The following is an 18973-nucleotide window of genomic DNA, read 5'->3' on the forward strand; positions in this document are numbered from 1 at the left end:
TATTACATTCATACAAGATCTTTACATTTTAACATTACTACCAGATCTCTTCTCCTTGCTTCCAGCACTCGATAACCTCCTATTATTGGATGATCCAGATTTGACGCTTCCAGAGGAGGATTTTTTGGTTCCCGTTGATGACAAAGATTTGCTACCCCTTTTGCTGGTACTCGATCTGCTCCCTTTACTACCCGAAAGGTTGGTGACACCTGATAAATTTAGACCGGAGTCGCAGACGCAGGCGTTTTCTTTGATTTTTGATGAAAGTTCGTTGTATATTTCGTGGTTTCGAGGAAGCAGCAGGTGGTAGGATACACAGTCTGCATCTCCTGGATAAAGGTAATGTATAAATAATAGAAATATAGTAATAGATATTTTAAGATGCTTACTTTGTATGTGAACAACAAAGAAAGTCTCTCGATCCTCCATCAAAGTCGAGGCGTTCGTGAACATCGAAGTTTCGTTGAGATTTTTTAAAACTCCAGTCTCGGGACACAAATCGAATTCATCTAAAATAAATAAAGCTTATTGAAGTAAAACTTCTTTAGGCGCGACATGGGTTAGCAGTATAATTCGTGAGTTAAACTAGCTGTAAGTGGAATTCTCTCTTGAGGCAATTATGGCATCGTGCCTTAAGGCAAATTGCTGGAACTTCCCGCACCGTAACGAAATGTTCGAAGAATACTGAATGTTTTCAAATAGATTATTATAAATATTGTAACATTGTGTAATATTTATAAGAATTATATAAACCGAATTGCAGAGTTGAAATTATTTGTAAAGTATATTAGAACTATAGTCAGAATTAAAAATAAAATCTGAAATATTTTCGATATACAAAATACTAAAAAAAAAAAAAAAAAAAAAAAAAAAAAAAAAAAAAAAAAATTGAACAAAATTTTTTTTTCAAAATCAATTATTTTGTTAAGACTAGCAGAAAGTTCTTTGAATCATTTAAATCGGACGCTTAGTTCTCTCAAAAACTGCCATTTTTACATATTTAGCTCCGTATCTTCGAAATGGCTGGGCCTGCCTTTGCCAAAAAGTAATAAACACTTCTCCCAATCATTACTAATTGAATGTTTTTTAGATCATTCAAATCGGATACTCCGTTCGCTCAAAAATTCGATTTCTATTTTCTGCACTCTTTGCTCCGTATCTCCGAAACGGCTGGACCTGCCTTTGCCAAAAACTAATCAGCTCTTTTCCCAATCAATAGGAATCGAATGTTTTTTGAACCATTCAAATCGGTTGATCCGTGCGCCCTAAAACGTGACTGGAAATTTGTATCCACACATACATACATACACACACACACACACACACACACACACACACACACACACATCCATTTTTTCTGAGGTATGCCAAAACGTTCAGAAACCTTCAAAACGTCGAGAAATGTAAAAATTTTCAATTCCGATTTTCGGCCCATTACAATAACTTACCCTACGGGAAGTTAAAAAAATGTCAGGATCGGAAAAATATTTTATCCCGTCCCCCATAAATAATTGTTGTGCAAATGATCGCAAATAAATAATGAAACTAAGGAAAAATCTGCGCTGCGTAAGAAATGATAAGGCTAAGGCTATGTATGTTTTGTGTGTGATCGACATTGGCTTCAAAGTGACTTAGAAATATCAAATGATGCTCAAAAACAAATTCTTAATAATGTTTTTTGAATATTGATTCAAATAGTCAGGTTGGATGTCAAACTTGTCGAAAGATATTAAATTCGGGTAAAATTCCCACTTTGTGTGAATTTAACGGGTTTGTATTTCCACCTATACCAAATTATCTACCTAAACTAGATACTGTATCTGAAAGGTTAATTTCATCTAGGTTGTGTTTCATGCAAATTAGACGATTGAGACATGCAAATGGACAATTTGGAATGTTTGGCCAAATTATAAATGTGCCTGTTGACATTAATAATATGGTTAATTTATTACCTCGTAATATTAATGATGATCCTTGCATTAACGTTCACATAAAAAAGCAAATGATTCATAGATCAAGCTATGTGCAGGGTAAAATTGATAAATAAAACAAATATAAAAGTATGGCTTCAATTTGTTAGGCAAGACGGATATTACAGCTGTTCAAGGAATGAGATTATATCGTCAGCGAAAAAGTAAAAAAAATACAAACAGTAAATGAATGTATGTTAATTATAATTACATGAAGTTCTTCAAACACAATTGTTACAGGATGAGATAATTTGCAAAAACAATATTTGTTTAGGCGTTGTCTAACATAATCCACTGTGTGAATGAATATTATAGAATTTATTAATCAGCAATTACTTTAAAACGATCATGTCATATTTCAAGTACGACTTTGATTACATTATTGTTTGTAAATATTATACATATTTTTAATGTAATCATAAATATATAATTGATAATTTATCATTATATAAACGTGTATAACGATTGACGACACTAATAAATGTGTGCATCACGAGTGTTACCATATTACTAATAAACATTATTCAAAATTTTTATATGATGTATTTATTTTTACTCAACTTAAATTTGCTACTTTATACAGTAGCAAATAAGTTTTACTTCAATCGCGTGTGATCCTTACGCGCACTCTTTTTTAATATTTACCGTATTTTTGCAGGCCTACATTTGTTCGAATGTACTCCAAGAAGACACCGAGTGGACATTCTGGATTGACCAGGATTGATTTTTCTATTTCTGGACTGGATAAATCTTAAAGAAAAAGGTAATATATATATATATATATATATATATATATATATATATATATATTATATATTATTTACATACCTGAGAATATTACAGTTATAAACATTTATTTAACTTGACATTTGACACTCCACTATTTTGTTTTATTTAATATTTTTATAAAAATACATTCGTAATGTTTTAAACAAAATTCATACTTATTATTAAAATCCCTATGAAATTTCTGATAATTTGATGTGCATAAGTCTAACGATCATTTTGGCATTTTTTAGTTTTTTTTATTAAATCTCCGAAACCGCTGAATCTGCCTTTGCAAAAATTTAATCACTACTTTCATTTTGTCAATAGAAGCAAAACGTTTTTTGAATCATTCAAATCGGACGCTCCGTTCTCTTAAGAACGGACATAACATTTTTAAAATTTTTTGCTCTTTACTTCCAAAACGATTAGACTTGCCTTTCCCGAAAACTAATCAGCACATCTCTCTATCAATAGGAATCGAATGTTTTTTTAATTCGTCGACGAAAATCTGTAGCCATACTTACGTACATACTACATACAAATACACACACACACATACATACATTTTTTCTAAGGTATGCCAAAATGTTCAGAATCCTCTGAAACGTGAAGATATGCAAAAATTATCATTATCGATTTTTGAATGATTAGAGTAACTTTTTCAACATTTAATTTAACTAGTGGGGCGCATGGCATCGTGCCTTAAGGCAAATTGCTAGAACTTCCCCCGTACCATTTTTTTTTTAAGATTAACATTTTTGAAAAAAAATTACTCTGAAAAAATTAGATTTTTGAGAAACTATGAATTTTTGACAAAAACTTACTTGTTTTGAAAAAAAAAGACTTTTTGAAGAAAAATTTATTTTGAAATATTTTGGAAATTCTGAACTTTTTTTTCAAAGCAATCGTACTGTTTTAACTGCATAGAGACACAATATCGAAGCGCGTATGCGCTGTGTCGCCGTCTAACGGTTAAACACTGGTACGGAACCCATAGGAATGTATACAAAATTTATACTTATTGTTAAAATATCTGATAATTTGATGTGCATGTCTAATGATCATTTTTGACCGCCAAATGGCATTTTTTTTACTTTTTTCACTAGATCTCCGAAACCGCTAGACCTGCCTTAACTTACTTAACAATCTAAAAATTGTTAATACAAGTAAAATGTTTTTTGAATTATTCAAATCCGACGCTCTGTTCTCTTAAAAACTGAGTTACCTTTTTTGGTACTTTTTGCCACGTATCTTCGAAACGGTTAGACCTGCCTTCGCCAAAAACTAATCAGCACGTCTCCTTATCAATACGAATGGAATGTTTTTTTAATTATTCAAATCGCTTCATTCGTGTTCTCGAAATCGTCGACGAAAATTTGTATCCGAACACACACACATACACGCACACGCACACACACATACATACACATACACACACACACACATACATCCATTTTTTCTAAGGTATACCAAAATGTTCAGAAGATTTTGGAACGTAAAGATATATAAAAATTTTCATTTTCGATTTTTTGCGATTACTATAACTTGCAAAAAAAATCGCACAAATGGAATCTAAAAGTGTATTCGAATTGTTTTTTACAATAATGATTAAACCTGTGTGGATATAAAACATATTTGCAATAAAACAATCATTGATAATATTGTTTGTTTATATTTTAAAAATATAAAAAATAATTCATATTGTACAACTACTAACATTAATAATAATAATAATAAAATATTGTATAACATAACATTAATAAATAATTTTTCACAAATTTTCACTTCTTAATAAATACTTTGAGTGTCATAAATTTAATGTTGTGTAAATTCTTATATTTATACAGTAGAAGTCCTTTAGTTCGGAATGCACGATAGTCCAACATTTTTTCAAAATTTTGTTTTTTTGAAAATCATTCAAAAATGTGCCTTTATAGCAAATAAAAACGATCGAAAGCTATTAAACGTTTTCGGGGTAGTTCGAAATCATTCGGAAGTACTCGCTATTGATCGTAGTGTCTAAGTTCATGAACAAAGTATGTTCTACGAAATACGTAGGCAAGAAGGATTCGGCCTTTTTTTGTGAAAATTAAAAATGTTTTTGTTAAAACTTTAAAAATATTTTACTTATATACATCTTATACATAAAAATGAATAAAATTGGTAAAAGTTGGCCAATTCTCTTCTTAAAATGTTCTCTGAAGTCCAAGGATGGTTATTACGGCGAGGAAAAATCTGAAAATTGTTGGGAAAACCCTAAAAACAGCCCTTTTCTTTTTCAAATACAAACGTTTTCGAACTAACATATAGAATCAATTTGAGCTTTATTGCTATTATATCTTTGTAAGACACTTAGAAGTCAATATGAAAAATACTGACAAAATATCCATCATCTATTATGTATTAAAAACAGAATTTGACTTAATCGCTTTATGCTTAGATAAAATGATAGGTAATAATATACGTTTGGAGCAAGTTTTAGAACGAAATAATAGTCTGAAACTGTTCTGAAATTGTGTGACTGTTTAAATAAAATATCACAAGAAATTTATAAGTACAGGTCAGAGGAAGTGCAAGTTTATAGACTAACAGGCAAAACAGGCAATTCTATCTCCGTATGATAGAATTTTACAACACTTTAGAACGGAACGGAGGATACAAAGTAAAACTTCTGAGAGCTTAGATAGTTCCATAATTTGATTAGATGAATCATATGCTGAGCTTAGTACTGTGGATCAGAATGATTTAGACAAACATGATGAAAGAAACTTATTAGGATTGTTTTCAAGGGCTAAATGGTCTTCCAAAGTTGCAGAAACACCTAAAGTTTAAATCATCTAAATCATCTAAATCAGTCTCTGCCATTGAAATTAGGGAAAATAATGTACCATTATTGGAAAGGAAAACTTGCCAGAGGAACGGCCAAAAAGTGCATCAAAATATGATCGTGAATATAAGCTGTTTTGTTTGTATTTGCTGTAGTTTAATTATTAACCGGTTATAAAAACAATTTATAATTCGGTTAATAATATTCGGTGAATTTATACAGAATTAAATTATCTAAAATATTGTCTAATATCATAAAGCCATACAGCAACTCGGTATACCCAAAAAACGATATACAAAGAGTAAAATATTTTTTCCACAAAATATTAGGTTGTCAAATATCTCCCTTCCGCTTTTTTGCTCTTGGTTTATAATACAAAAAGGCGGAAGGGAGATATTTGACAACCTAATACATTATCCAGGAAACTTGTATCGAATTTTTTGTATAAAAAATGACATTAAAGTCCAGAATACTATTCTAAAATCTTATCCAAATTATTTCTAATGTCTAAATATTTACATTGCCCATAATTTAAATAATCAAATATAATTTTCTATCAGAATGCAAGTCACTTAATTTGCTCCTGTAACTTTTTTTGCCTCTAAGACTAGACGACAGGGTCGAATTATCAATTTTGGGCATCGCACTTCGTTAAGGACCGACTTATTTTAGTTTTTTTTGTCTTCAGAAATTATTTGAAAAAAAAAATTGAAGGTACAACTGTTGAAAATCAAGGTGATAAGCTTAATAGTCGAAGGAATAAAGCTCTTCACACTAAAAGTATAAAACTTCTATTATTAGAATAATGATTTTCGAGGAGCTTTTCAGGACGCACCGTTTGTACTACAAGCTTGTAAATTTAATGTTATTTTTTAATAACTGCTATAAATGTAAAAAATATAAAATTGCGAAAACTTTATGTCTAATATGAGATAATAATAATTTAATGATCAAAGAACACATTTGTTTGAAGATTCTTGTGTTCAAAATAAAATGTACTTTTTATAAAAACTTAGTAATATTTTAAAATTTTGTGAGAAAACTTTTAAATTTTACTATTTTTTACTAAAGTATACATATTAAGAAGGAACATTCTAAAATTTCATCTGTGTACGTCCTGAAGAGCTCGCTAAATAAATTATTTCTTAAAAAACTTATGTGATCAAAGTGAAATGTATAACAATGCACTTTTTATGGTTAGTTAAAAATATTTTATAATTTTGTAAGAAATCTTACTAAATTTACTTTATTTTGCTAAAGTATACATATTAAGAAGTAACATACTAAATTTGCATTCGATTTATTTTAGTTTTTTTGTCTTCAGAAATTATTTGAAAAACAAAAATTAAAGGTACAACTGTTGAAAATCAAGGTGATAAGCTTAATAGTCGAAGGAATAAAACTCTTTTCACACTAGAAGTATAAAACTTGTATTATACTCTTTGTTAGAATAATGATTTTCGAGGAGCTCTTCAGGACGCACCGTTTGTACTACAAACTTGTAAATTTAATAAGTTATTTTTTAATAACTTTTATATAATACCGCCCGATAGTCCGGAATTTTCGATACAAGACTTCTACTGTAATTACTTTTTGTTATGCAAAATGATGTGCCTTTTGAGGGCGCTTAAGTGTGTGAATAATATCACAAACTGTACACTTATGGGATCTATCATCTAAATCATCTAAATCAGTCCCTGCCATTGAAATTAGGGAAAAGGAATTAGGAAATTAGGGAATGTATCATTACTGGAAAGAAAAACTTGCCAGAGGAACGGCTAAAAAGTGCATCAAAATATGATCGTGAATATAAGCAGTTTAATTATTAACCCCACTGTGAATGAGCATATGTTGTTTCAATTGACAATTTATAATTACCGCCCGATGGTCCGGAATTTTCGATACAAGACTTCTACTGCAATTACTTTTTGTTGTGCAAAATGATGTGCCTTTTGAGGACACTTGAGTGTGTGAATGTCCTATGTACACTTATGGGATTTAACCCCACTGTGAATGAGCATATGTTGTTTCAATTGACAATTTATAATTACCGCCCGATGGTCCGGAATTTTCGATACAAGACTTCTACTGTAATTACTTTTTGTTGTGCAAAATGATGTGCCTTTTAAGGACACTTGAGTGTGTGAATGTCCTATGTACACTTATGGGATCCGGCCCCGCTGTGAATGAGCATATGTTGTTTCAATTGACTCTTTAGTGTGAATGCCTTATCGCACATTATGCATTTATGCATTATTTCCTCAGCATGAACGAGCTTATGTTGATTCAATAGTCGCTTTTGTGTGAATGTCTTGTTGCATGTTTCACATTCATGTACCTTACCGTGAATGAGCATATGTCTATTCAAGTCGCTTGTTAGTGTGAATTTCTTACTGCAAACTTCACACTTATGCAGTCGTTCACGACTGTGAAGAAGCTTGTGTTTATTCAAAGTACCCACATGGTTAAATGTCTTTTCGCATACTGTACACTTGTGGGGCCGTTTGCCACTATGAATGAGCATATGGGTTTTCAAACTACCCGCTTGTGTGAATTTCTTATCGCATACTGCACAAGCATGAGGTCGTTCACCGGTGTGAACAAGCATATGTCGGTTCAGGTTATGCGGTAATGTGAATGTCTCATCGCATAAATCGCATTTATGAGGACGCACGCCACTGTGAATGAGTTTGTGGGTTTTCAAAATTCTCACTTCTTTGAATGCCTTGTTGCATAATTCGCATTTGTGGGGACGTTCCTCAGAGTGTGTTAGCATGTGTTTTTTCATTTCACTCATAAATTTGTATGTCCGACCACATATTTTGCATAGCAGACTTTCAGATTCACTCAACGTTAAAGTTTTTTCTCCATTACAAACGTGTTGATCAAAATCCAATTTTACAGCAAATGCTTCATTGCAAATTGTGCACACAAAAGGCTTGACATCTGCATGTATTTTCAGATGTATTTCTAAGGCGCTTGAATCTGGAAAAGTATCGGAACAAAAGGTACAACTATGATAATGTTCGAGCATATGCTGTTCTAAATCATGCTGCCCAGTAAATGATTCATTACATAGTTCACATTCAATTTCTTCTTTTATTTCAAATTCAATGTCTTTAATTGAAAATTCTTGGGGTTCGATTTTAACTTCTGGGACTGACATTCTGAGATATTTGCACCTATAAATAATGGACTTAAATTGGCATAGAACGAATAAAGAATTGCTAATGCTAATAATTATATATATATATATATATATACATATATATATATATATATATATATACATATATATATATATATATATGTATTATTTTTGCAGCCCAACTGTCGAATTAAAAAATGATTAAATAACAAAATTACTTATTCCATTAAACGTTTCGACACTTGATGTGTGTCATCATTCAGTAATCTAAAAAAACATAACGTAAATACACAGTTGATGATAAATATAAATATATAAAAGGAGGAAATTATACATACCAAACCAGGAAAAACAACAGAAAACAATTATGATGTAAAATTGATTGAACACTAAATTTGTGTAAAATAATAATATACTATTATATTGACAAACAAGAAATAGAAGGAGCACATATTGCCCTCCTATATTTAATGTTATTGGTAGCAATGCATTGTGGGCACTGTTCAAGGTTAAAAGTACAACGCAGTGTGGACACGCACGTGTAGTGCCTTTTTTGTTCTTTTAAATCAAAAACTCCCTGTTTTTCCTGGTTTGGTATGTATAATTCCCTCCTTTTATATATTTATATTTATCATCAACTGTGTATTTATGTTATATATTTTTTTAGATTACTGAATGATGACACACATCAAGTGTCGAAACGTTTAATGGAATAAATAATTTTGTTATTTAATCTTTTTTTAATTCGACGGTTGGGCTGCAAAAATGTTACAAATATGTATCAACGTCGACAAAACTATCATATATATATATATATATATATATATATATATATATATATATATATATATATATATATATATATATATATAAAAATGTCTAGTAATCGGGCATAACATCAATAAAAAACATGAATTTCTTTCAAAAATTTATTTTAAATCCATACGTTTCGGCTGTAATCCTAGCCTTCATTCAGTGGAAACTAAAAATAAAATTAAAAACTAAAACAATTGAATTGAAGTGAAAAGAAAAAATAAAAGGAGTAAATAGTACTTACAATTTGTTAATCTTAGTGTTAAATTGGAAGATTTTAATAATCCATGGTATCAGGATATGGTAATGCACTACACTATGTATTATAAACATTAAACTTGTAATTACGCAATATTTTCACAAAATACTAATTTAAAAAATCACAATTGGATAGTGTGTTGTTCGTACACTAGTTGAAGATATAATGGAGAAAGGACTTTTTAAAAAATATTTTTTACCAAAGTTCTACACATGTGTGGACAACGACTAGTACTATTTTTACCAAAATAAAAACCCCTTTTAATATCGAACGACTTAGAAATCTCGTCTATCAAATTAATTGTCTAGAATGTAATTTAATTTACATAGGAGAAACAAGCCAGAACTTAATTAAACGTTTATAACAACATAAAAACAATTTAAAAAATCCGAGACAATTTAAAACTATGATTGCGGAGCATATTAATACTTTAAAACACAATATGAACTTTTCTAACCCGACTGTACTACAATTCGAACAAAATTTATTCAAACTAAGAATTATAGAAGGATCTTTTTTTAACTATTTATAGTAAGAAAAATAAACGGAATGAACTTAACACGCTGTGCGACACAAATCTTTTATTTAGATAGTATTTCCAAATTTCTCACAAAACAATAAAAACGACGCGCAAAGTATTCGCAATTCGTTCCATACATGTGTAGAATCTTGGTAAAAAATATTTTTTAAAAAAGTCCTCTCTCCATTATATCTTCAACCAGTCTACGAACAACACACTATCCAATTGTGATCTTTTAAATTAGTATTTTGTGAAAATATTTTGTAATTACAAGTTTAATGTTTGTAATACATAGTGTAGTGCATTACCATATCCTGATACCATGGATTATTAAAATTTTCCAATTTAACACTAAGATCTACTAATCGTAAGTACTAATTACTATTTTATTTTTCTTTTCACTGCAATTCAAATGTTTTAGTTTTTAATTTTATTTTTAGTTTCCACTGAATGAAGGTTAGGATTATAGCCGAAACGTATGGATTTAAAATAAATTTTTGAAAGAAATTCATGTTTTTTATTGATGTTATGTCAACATCAAATTCAGAATCATAATATATATATATATATATATATATATATATATATATAATGTTAAATATGAACAATACAACACTCAGATTTTTAACACACACTTTATTTGGTAATTACAGAGGTTTTGAGACCATGGTATGCCTAATCTTCAGTGTAATTTCAAAGACAGTTACATATATACTACACATTCTTTAATATTTTATTTAAATTACATTTAATTTTTGAAAATGCAAAAAACATTAACCATCTTTTGCAGAGCTTGACACAGTACTAAAATATGTGAATAGATATAGAAGTATTTTAAACAAATCTTAAGTATCGAGATGAAGATAATACCCATTCTGTCTTTTCATCTCAATACTTAAGATTTGTTTAAAATATTTCTGTATGTTTCACATGTTTTAGTACTTTGTCAAGCTTTGCAAGTGATAGTTGGTGTTTTTTGTATTTTCAAAAATTAAATGTACATAATTTAAATAAAATATTAAAGAATGTGTAGTATATAAGCAACTGTTTTTAAAATTACACTGAAGATTAGGCATACCATGGTCTCGAAACGTCTGTAATTATTAAATAAAGTGTGTGTTGAAAATCTGAGTGTTGTATTGTTCATATTTAACATTATATATATATATATATATATATATATATATATATATATAAAGTGAGAGGTTTTTTTTCAGATGGTGAAATATATGGTAACATTGTTTCTTAGACATCCATCCAGTAATTAAAAACAGTTTTATTGAAGGGAAAATGTTTTTATTCAGAGAACATACGTTTCGGGTCTTGATTTGAACCATCTTCAGTGCTATAATTAAATATTTCAGGGTTACAATCGAAAACAATATAAAAAATACATAATTACAGACAAAAATAAGTAAAACCAATGTATATGAAAAGTATATATGAAAAACAACCATAAAATAAACAAATGTAAAGAAACTCACTATACAAATAATTTATTTATAATTATATAATAATTTTCAAAATTTTTGTGCATGGTGAGTTTCTTTACATTTGTTTATTTTATGGTTGTTTTTCATATATACTTTTCATATACATTGGTTTTACTTATTTTTGTCTGTAATTATGTATCTTTTATATTGTTTTAATTTGTAACCCTGAATTATTTAATTGTAGCACTGAAGATGGGTCAAATCAAGACCCGAAACGTAAGTTCTCTAAATAAAAACATTTTTCAATAAAACTGTTTTTTAATTACTGGATGGATGCCCAAGAAACAATTTTATCATATATATATATATATATATATATATATATATATATATACAGGATGCTTCAAAAAAATGTATCCACACTCTGTACTTCCATAAAAAATTCATTTACCGTTCTACAAAGTTCAATTTCAGAAAAATAGAAAGCTGAAAGTCCTATGTAAATGAAACAAATAACAAATGTTAATACATCTCAAATTGGTGACCTGCAGCATCAATACAATTCTGAGTACGAGTCACCATGATTCTGTACATCATATCAAAACGTCCAATGGAAACTCGATTGGCCCCCTGCGTCCTATCCACTAGCCCGACAAATTTTGATCCAGGTAAGCTCGTAATAATTGTACAAGTAACCCTGTGATAGTGCGGGGCTAAATAATGCTACCGATAAATCCCTGTTCACGTTTCACCATCTTCTGAATCTATTCACAAAATTGCAACCGTGTTATGTACAGAATCAGTGGTGACTCGTACTCAGAATTGTATTGATGCTGCAGGTCACCAATTTGAACAGTATTAATATTTGTTATTTATGTTTCATTTACATTGGACTTTCAGCTTTCTATTTTGTCGAAATTTAACTTTATAGAAGGGTAAATGAATTGTCTATGGAAGTTCAAAGTGTGTATACATTTATTTGAAGCACCCTGTATATATATATATATATATATAAAATAAAAGTCAAATACATATACATATATATATATATATATATATATATATATATAGCTTTTATTTTATATCCTTTATTCTTTATATTGAACAAATCGTGGAACTTCAATGTGACATAACCTCAAATATTTTACCTGAATAAATCCCAGCAATCACAAGTACTTCAACACGTGTACACTTTTATTTATATATATTGTATTCATTATTGCCTTTAGTCCACAGCTATTTGTAATGAGCAAATAAATACGAAATAAAATGCCCCAAAAACAATTTCTAAAATATTTTGTTTGACACTTTGTTAGTTCAACACAGTGTTGCAAGATAGTTGCCACCATAGAGACAAACTGTAGAAAGAGTTTCTAAACACCGGATAATATTGTGCTGAGAAAGCTGTCTGAAGTTTGCTATAACGCATTACAGAATTGTCAAATCTTTTGCACTGTGGTTTCAACTTTTTTATGTTGGATTCGCTGTTACGAATGTGCTTATTGTGTAGCTCGTTCATCTCGCATTTTTTATTCTTTATTCGTGTTTTATTTCATTACATGTTTTCGAATCTTAGGGTATGACTTAACTTCCTCATTTTAGGGTATATCACTTTAGTTATAAGCTTACTTTTATTCACTTTTTGCTGATTTGCACTTAGGTTAGGTTATTCTTTTAATTTCATTCATTGTTTACGGTATATAGCTTTGCTTATTCACTATTTTAAGGTTTCATTATGTTTACATAATCTACGGATATTACGAATAGTAAAACCTGTTTGTATGAAAAACAAACAGTTCAAGGAAATCTAGAATCTTGTGCCCCCTTGACAATTGTCAAAGGGTGTTTTGCAGATACAATGGCTTACAACAACATATTGAGGTTGATCACACCATCCATATCGAGCATGACATTTTCTTCTTTTAATCGTTTGTTCATTTTCGATTATAAACTATGTCAATGCACTTTTCTTTTATTTGGTATTCTTATGTAGATTTTCAATCATGGAAAAATAAAATTGAGCGGAGAGATATTACTCGATATGTAATAGATAAGTCTGGATACAAAATTATAGATGGGAACAAAATTATAAAAAGAAAAAAGGCAAAATTTCAAGGGCATCCAAAAAAATCGGAAAGGCATGTTGTGAATTCTAACTGGTAAAAATTTTATATCATAAATATTTAATATCATTTTGAAATACTGGCATATGCATAAACATCAAGTCTCATTATCGGCTTCATTATTTTAATTTTAATTCTTACTCTCACTAATGCTCTTTAGTTATTAAATAGATGCTTCCAAGTTCATTTACAACTTCGTTTTTTGCTAACAGACTCACGCGTTTGTAATATATTTGATTATTGATTCTCATTTAATATTAGCTGATTTTCACATATTTTATTTTTGTGACACAAGCTCTAACTTTTGAATTTGTAATGCTAATATGAATATTAATTAACAAGAACTTGTTTAAGAGATATATAAGTAAAATTATTTTAAAGAAATACTGTAGTCTGTATATAATTACTCGCAAAGCATTAAAACGAATAAGGAAGATTATGAGTATAAACAATCATGAAGCATGGATAGCTAAAATCGCTAAAATAAAAGAGCTTCTAGTAGTACACAGCATATCATAATACACACTTGCATTAACAATAATAGATCAGAATGGTAAAAATAAAAGAGCTTTTAATAATACACCGCACATCATAATACATACATACATTCACAATATTAGATCAGAATGGCAAAAATAAAAGAGCTTCTAATAATTCACAGCACATCATAATACATACATACATGCATTCTGTGTATCTAATGATGTAATAAACTTCTTCTCTCACAATTTATGGTAGTATTTGGTTTCATTTGTTTATATTATCATTTCAATTCTATCTTTCAAATTTCTAATGTGAATAACATTTATTAACAGCTATATTGTGGAGATAAGTTTTAAATTATGATCATACATATTTCTTTTCATATTATGGCAATCGGTTTTGAATTGTCAATATGATTTATTTATTGTTACTTTACGGTAATAGGTTTTAAATTATAAATATGATATTTATTGTTACATTATGGTAATAGGTTTTGAATTGTCAATATGATTTATTTATTGTTACTTTACGGTAATAGGTTTTAAATTGTAAATATGATATTCATTGTTACATTAGGGTAATATGTTTTGAATTGTCGATGTATTTTTTATTTATTATTACATTATGGTAATAGGTTTTTAATTGTAAATATAATTTATTTATTATTACATTTTATAGTGATAGGTTCTAAATTGTGAATATTTGATTTATTTATTATAACATTAATAATAATAAGTTTTGAATCATAAAGAATTATGTTTGACTGGTATGTGGTTGTGTGTTATACTGGTATGTGGTACAATTTGTTCTTATTTTTTTTCACGCCATGCTTTACCCATTCATATTAACATTGTGTAAATAGATTTTAACTCATTAACTATTTATTGTAAATAACGGTAAATATTTAATTCACATTCAATAAAAAATATTATCACAATTATGCTTTATCTTTTTTTTAAAAAATAGCTTTGTTTGAGTAGCAAAATTATGTGATCTAAAAGTTTTCAGTTATTCAATGTTGCATACTACAGTTTAAACTACTGTTAAAAACTGGAACAGTCCTGGATTTGAATAAGGCACTTATTCTGATAATAAAGATTGTGTTCTAAAATTCAATAAATTGTAGTCAACAATATTTGAAGTTTTCAACAATTATATTGCACACTAGTATGGAACAGATATAAGAAACCTTGGTATTGTATCATACACATAGTCTTGATATAATAAATATGAAAGATTTTAAATGTAGCAGTATTTGGCTTACATAATTATACATTTTTGTGATCAAGCAAATTTGTGCATACAAAATAGTTCACGTTTACCAGTGTTCTTCAATTCATATTAAACCACAAAACAAAGATTGAATAACATTGAATAAGTGTTGTGGCGACGGTTGTTCTGATCTTGACATGACCAAAGTTTCGAAAAAATCTACCATAACATAACAAAAATCCAATATTGCAACAAATTTCTGACTAAATGAAAAATTATTACTAAACATCAAAATAAGAAATTGAGGTTAAGTTTCGACAGTTGCGACAAATGTTTTGACATATATGAATGCTCTGCTGTTGGTATGCCTGCTCAGAAGAATTTCTGATTGTTTGAATGTTGGTACCGTGATTTTTTCGTTTCAGCACTTTATTAATCCGGTGTTTAGAGCCGTGTGTTGAAGGCGTCTGAGTCTTTTTCTTTCGGGACTCCATTGGAAACACATGGCCATAAAAAGAAAACCTGTTCAAGAAGTGAGTACTTTAGAAATAATGTAGCTAGTTAGTTGTGCAAGAAATATTTCGCGTTTGGTCGCTTTTAATGTGACACACGGTTTGTGCAATCTTGATGCAAGATAACTGGAGCCCCCTTGGGAGTCATTAGCGGTGGATCGAGTTATAATTGAAAGGTATGGTAATAGATCATATTATTATATTGTGTAGGGTAATAGATATTCAGTGTACATTTGTATTATATTCTTGCCATTTTGAAAGGTTCCATTGTCGATTTCTCAAAATTTTTGATGATTTTATTACCACGCGGTTTTACAGGCTCGTGCTGATTTTTTATTGTGATTTAGTTGCAATTTAATTTTAATGCATCGATTTCCAATTTAGATCTTTTTTTATACTTATAGGTTATACATATACTTATCGGTTACCTATATACTTATAGTTTAAATTCTTACAACATAACCTATAAGTTACAAGTGAAGATGTTGAAAATCAAAATAAAACTAGTGGGGCGCAGAGCATCGTGCCTTAAGACAAATTGCTGGAACTTCCCGTACCAAAAATTATTTTTTTTCAAACATTAACATTTTTGATACATACACACAACACATACATAATTTTTTCCAAAGTATGCCAAAATGTTCAGGAACCTTAGGATAAGAAATGGAATGAAATAAATGAGTAAATTGTAATTATAATAACTTGATGAATTATGTTGTGGATGATAATTCACTAGGTTATTTTCTCTTCAGGCCTTTTTGTTTTTCGACTAATTGACATATGCATCCAATTTGTATTGAAAATTTAAGCTTCTGATCACTGAGCCATTTTCTCTTCGGCCCTTTAGTTTTTCGACTGACTGGGATTGACATATACATTCAATTCCTCTCGAAGAATCAACCGTCTGCTTTAATGACTTCTATTGGAAATTTTTAGGTCCTTGATGGATTATATAAACCATCGAGTGTTGCAAATCACACCCAGTATTTTTGTTTTGGGCTCCCTAAATTATGAGAATATTGCTCGTGCTGGTGTAGCCCCATAGCTGCATCCCATTGGAATTATCTTCGAGAAGCTTATTTTGTAATGAAAGTTTGCACAATCTTCCTATGAGACAGTTCAGGACCTTCAGTTTTAAATCATTTATTCCTTTTTCATTATTATGTGCATTTTCCAATTTAGTTCACTATCTATATGCATTATTAGATTTGTCATTCAAGTATAAGGCCTTGTGTGGTTTCTTTAAGATGTTGTGATTTTTTAACATCTGGTTCGATGTTTTATTTTGCTAGCCATAATTCTATTTCTCTTAACGAGCAAAAGTTCTTCGAGTAGGAATTACACATATCCTTCCTCGCAGACTTTTTTTAACACGTGAGGCCCCAAATAAAACCCCAACATGTAATTCGAAGAAAGTTTGCAACTATCAATCTTACTGTCAATTAATTTTAAAATGTTTTAATGCAGTATAAATTGAGAGATTTTATTTTAGAATTTTTTGACACTTTTTAAATAATTTGACTATTTTCAATTTTTTTAAACAATTGACTATTTTTTTATTTTAAACAATTGACTATTTTATTTATTTTAAACAATTTGACTATTTTATTTATTTTAACAATTTGACTATTTTATTTATTTTAAAAAATTTGACTATTTTATTTATTTTAAACAATTTGACTATTTATTTATTTTAACAATTTGACTATTTTATTTATTTTGAACAATTTGACTATTTTATTTATTTTAAACAATTTGACTATTTTATTTATTTTAAACAATTTGACTATTTTATTTATTTTAAACAATTGACTATTTTATTTATTTGAACAATTTGACTATTTTATTTATTTTGAACAATTTGACTATTTTATTTATTTTAAACAATTTGACTATTTTATTTATTTTAAACAATTTGACTATTTTATTTATTTAAACAATTTGACTATTTTTTTTATTTTAAACAATTTTGACTATTTTATTTATTTTAAACAATTTGACTATTTTATTTATTTAAAACGATTTGACTATTTTATTTATTTTAACTATTGACTATTTTATTTATTTTAACTATTTGACTATTTTATTTATTTTAAACAATTGACTATTTTATTTTATTTAAACAATTTGACTATTTTATTTATTTTAAACAATTTGACTATTTTATTTATTTTAAACAATTTGACTATTTTATTTATTTAACAATTTGACTATTTTATTTATTTTTAACAATTTTACTATTTTATTTATTTTAAACAATTTGACTATTTATTTATTTTAAACAATTTGACTATTTATTCATTTTAAACAATTTGACTATTTTATTTATTTTAAACAATTTGACTATTTTATTTATTTTAAACAATTTGACTATTTATTGATTTTAAACAATTTGACTATTTATTTATTTTAAACAATTTGACTATTTATTTATTTTAAACAATTTGACTATTTATTTATTTTAAACAATTTGACTATTTATTTATTTTAAACAATTTGACTATTTATTTAATTTAAACAATTTGACTATTTATTTAATTTAAACAATTTGACTATTTATTTAATTTAAACAATTTGACTATTTATTTAATTTAAACAATTTGACTATTTATTTAATTTAAACAATTTGACTATTTATTTAATTTAAACAATTTGACTATTTTATTTATTTTAAACAATTTGACTATTTATTGATTTTAAACAATTTGACTATTTTATTTATTTTGAACAATTTGACTATTTTATTTATTTTGAACAATTTTGACTATTTTATTTATTTTAAACAATTGACTATTTTATTATTTTAATAATTTGACTATTTTTATTTATTTTAAACATTTGACTATTTTATTTATTTTAAACAATTTGACTATTTTATTTATTTTAAACAATTTGACTATTTTAT

General features: G+C 28.1%; 2 protein-coding genes across 2 annotated transcripts in view; both read right to left on the reverse strand.

The window, feature by feature from the left end:
- Positions 1–21: 21 nt before the first annotated feature.
- Positions 22–13091, reverse strand: LOC113389779. The gene is made up of 4 exons (XM_026626787.1): positions 12887–13091; positions 2616–2720; positions 390–509; positions 22–329 (listed from the first exon to the last, which is right to left on the reverse strand). The coding sequence occupies exons 3-4, from the start codon at positions 451–453 to the stop codon at positions 22–24; spliced, it is 372 nt and encodes a 123-aa protein (XP_026482572.1). The 5' UTR covers positions 454–509; positions 2616–2720; positions 12887–13091.
- LOC113389781 (zinc finger protein 714-like) overlaps positions 7718–18973 on the reverse strand; it is a 29465-nt gene continuing 18209 nt past the window's right edge. Inside the window, exon 5 of the mRNA XM_026626788.1 lies at positions 7718–8747. Coding sequence (XP_026482573.1) covers positions 7718–8747 — 1030 coding nt within the window. The remainder of the gene's footprint in view (positions 8748–18973) is intronic.

The sequence above is a fragment of the Ctenocephalides felis genome, unplaced genomic scaffold (genome assembly GCF_003426905.1).
Source record: "Ctenocephalides felis isolate EL2017-DRISC unplaced genomic scaffold, ASM342690v1 CF-g0.4_SCAFFOLD_03573, whole genome shotgun sequence".
NCBI classification, from domain to species: domain Eukaryota; kingdom Metazoa; phylum Arthropoda; class Insecta; order Siphonaptera; family Pulicidae; genus Ctenocephalides; species Ctenocephalides felis.

Coding starts and splice junctions, on each gene's coding strand:
- LOC113389779 (XM_026626787.1), bottom strand. CDS start 453: ATGTTCACGAACGCCTCGACTTTGATGGAGGATCGAGAGACTTTCTTT. Junction 330..389: donor CTTTGTTGTTCACATACAAA/GTAAGCATCTTA, acceptor ACCTTTATCCAG/GAGATGCAGACTGTGTATCC.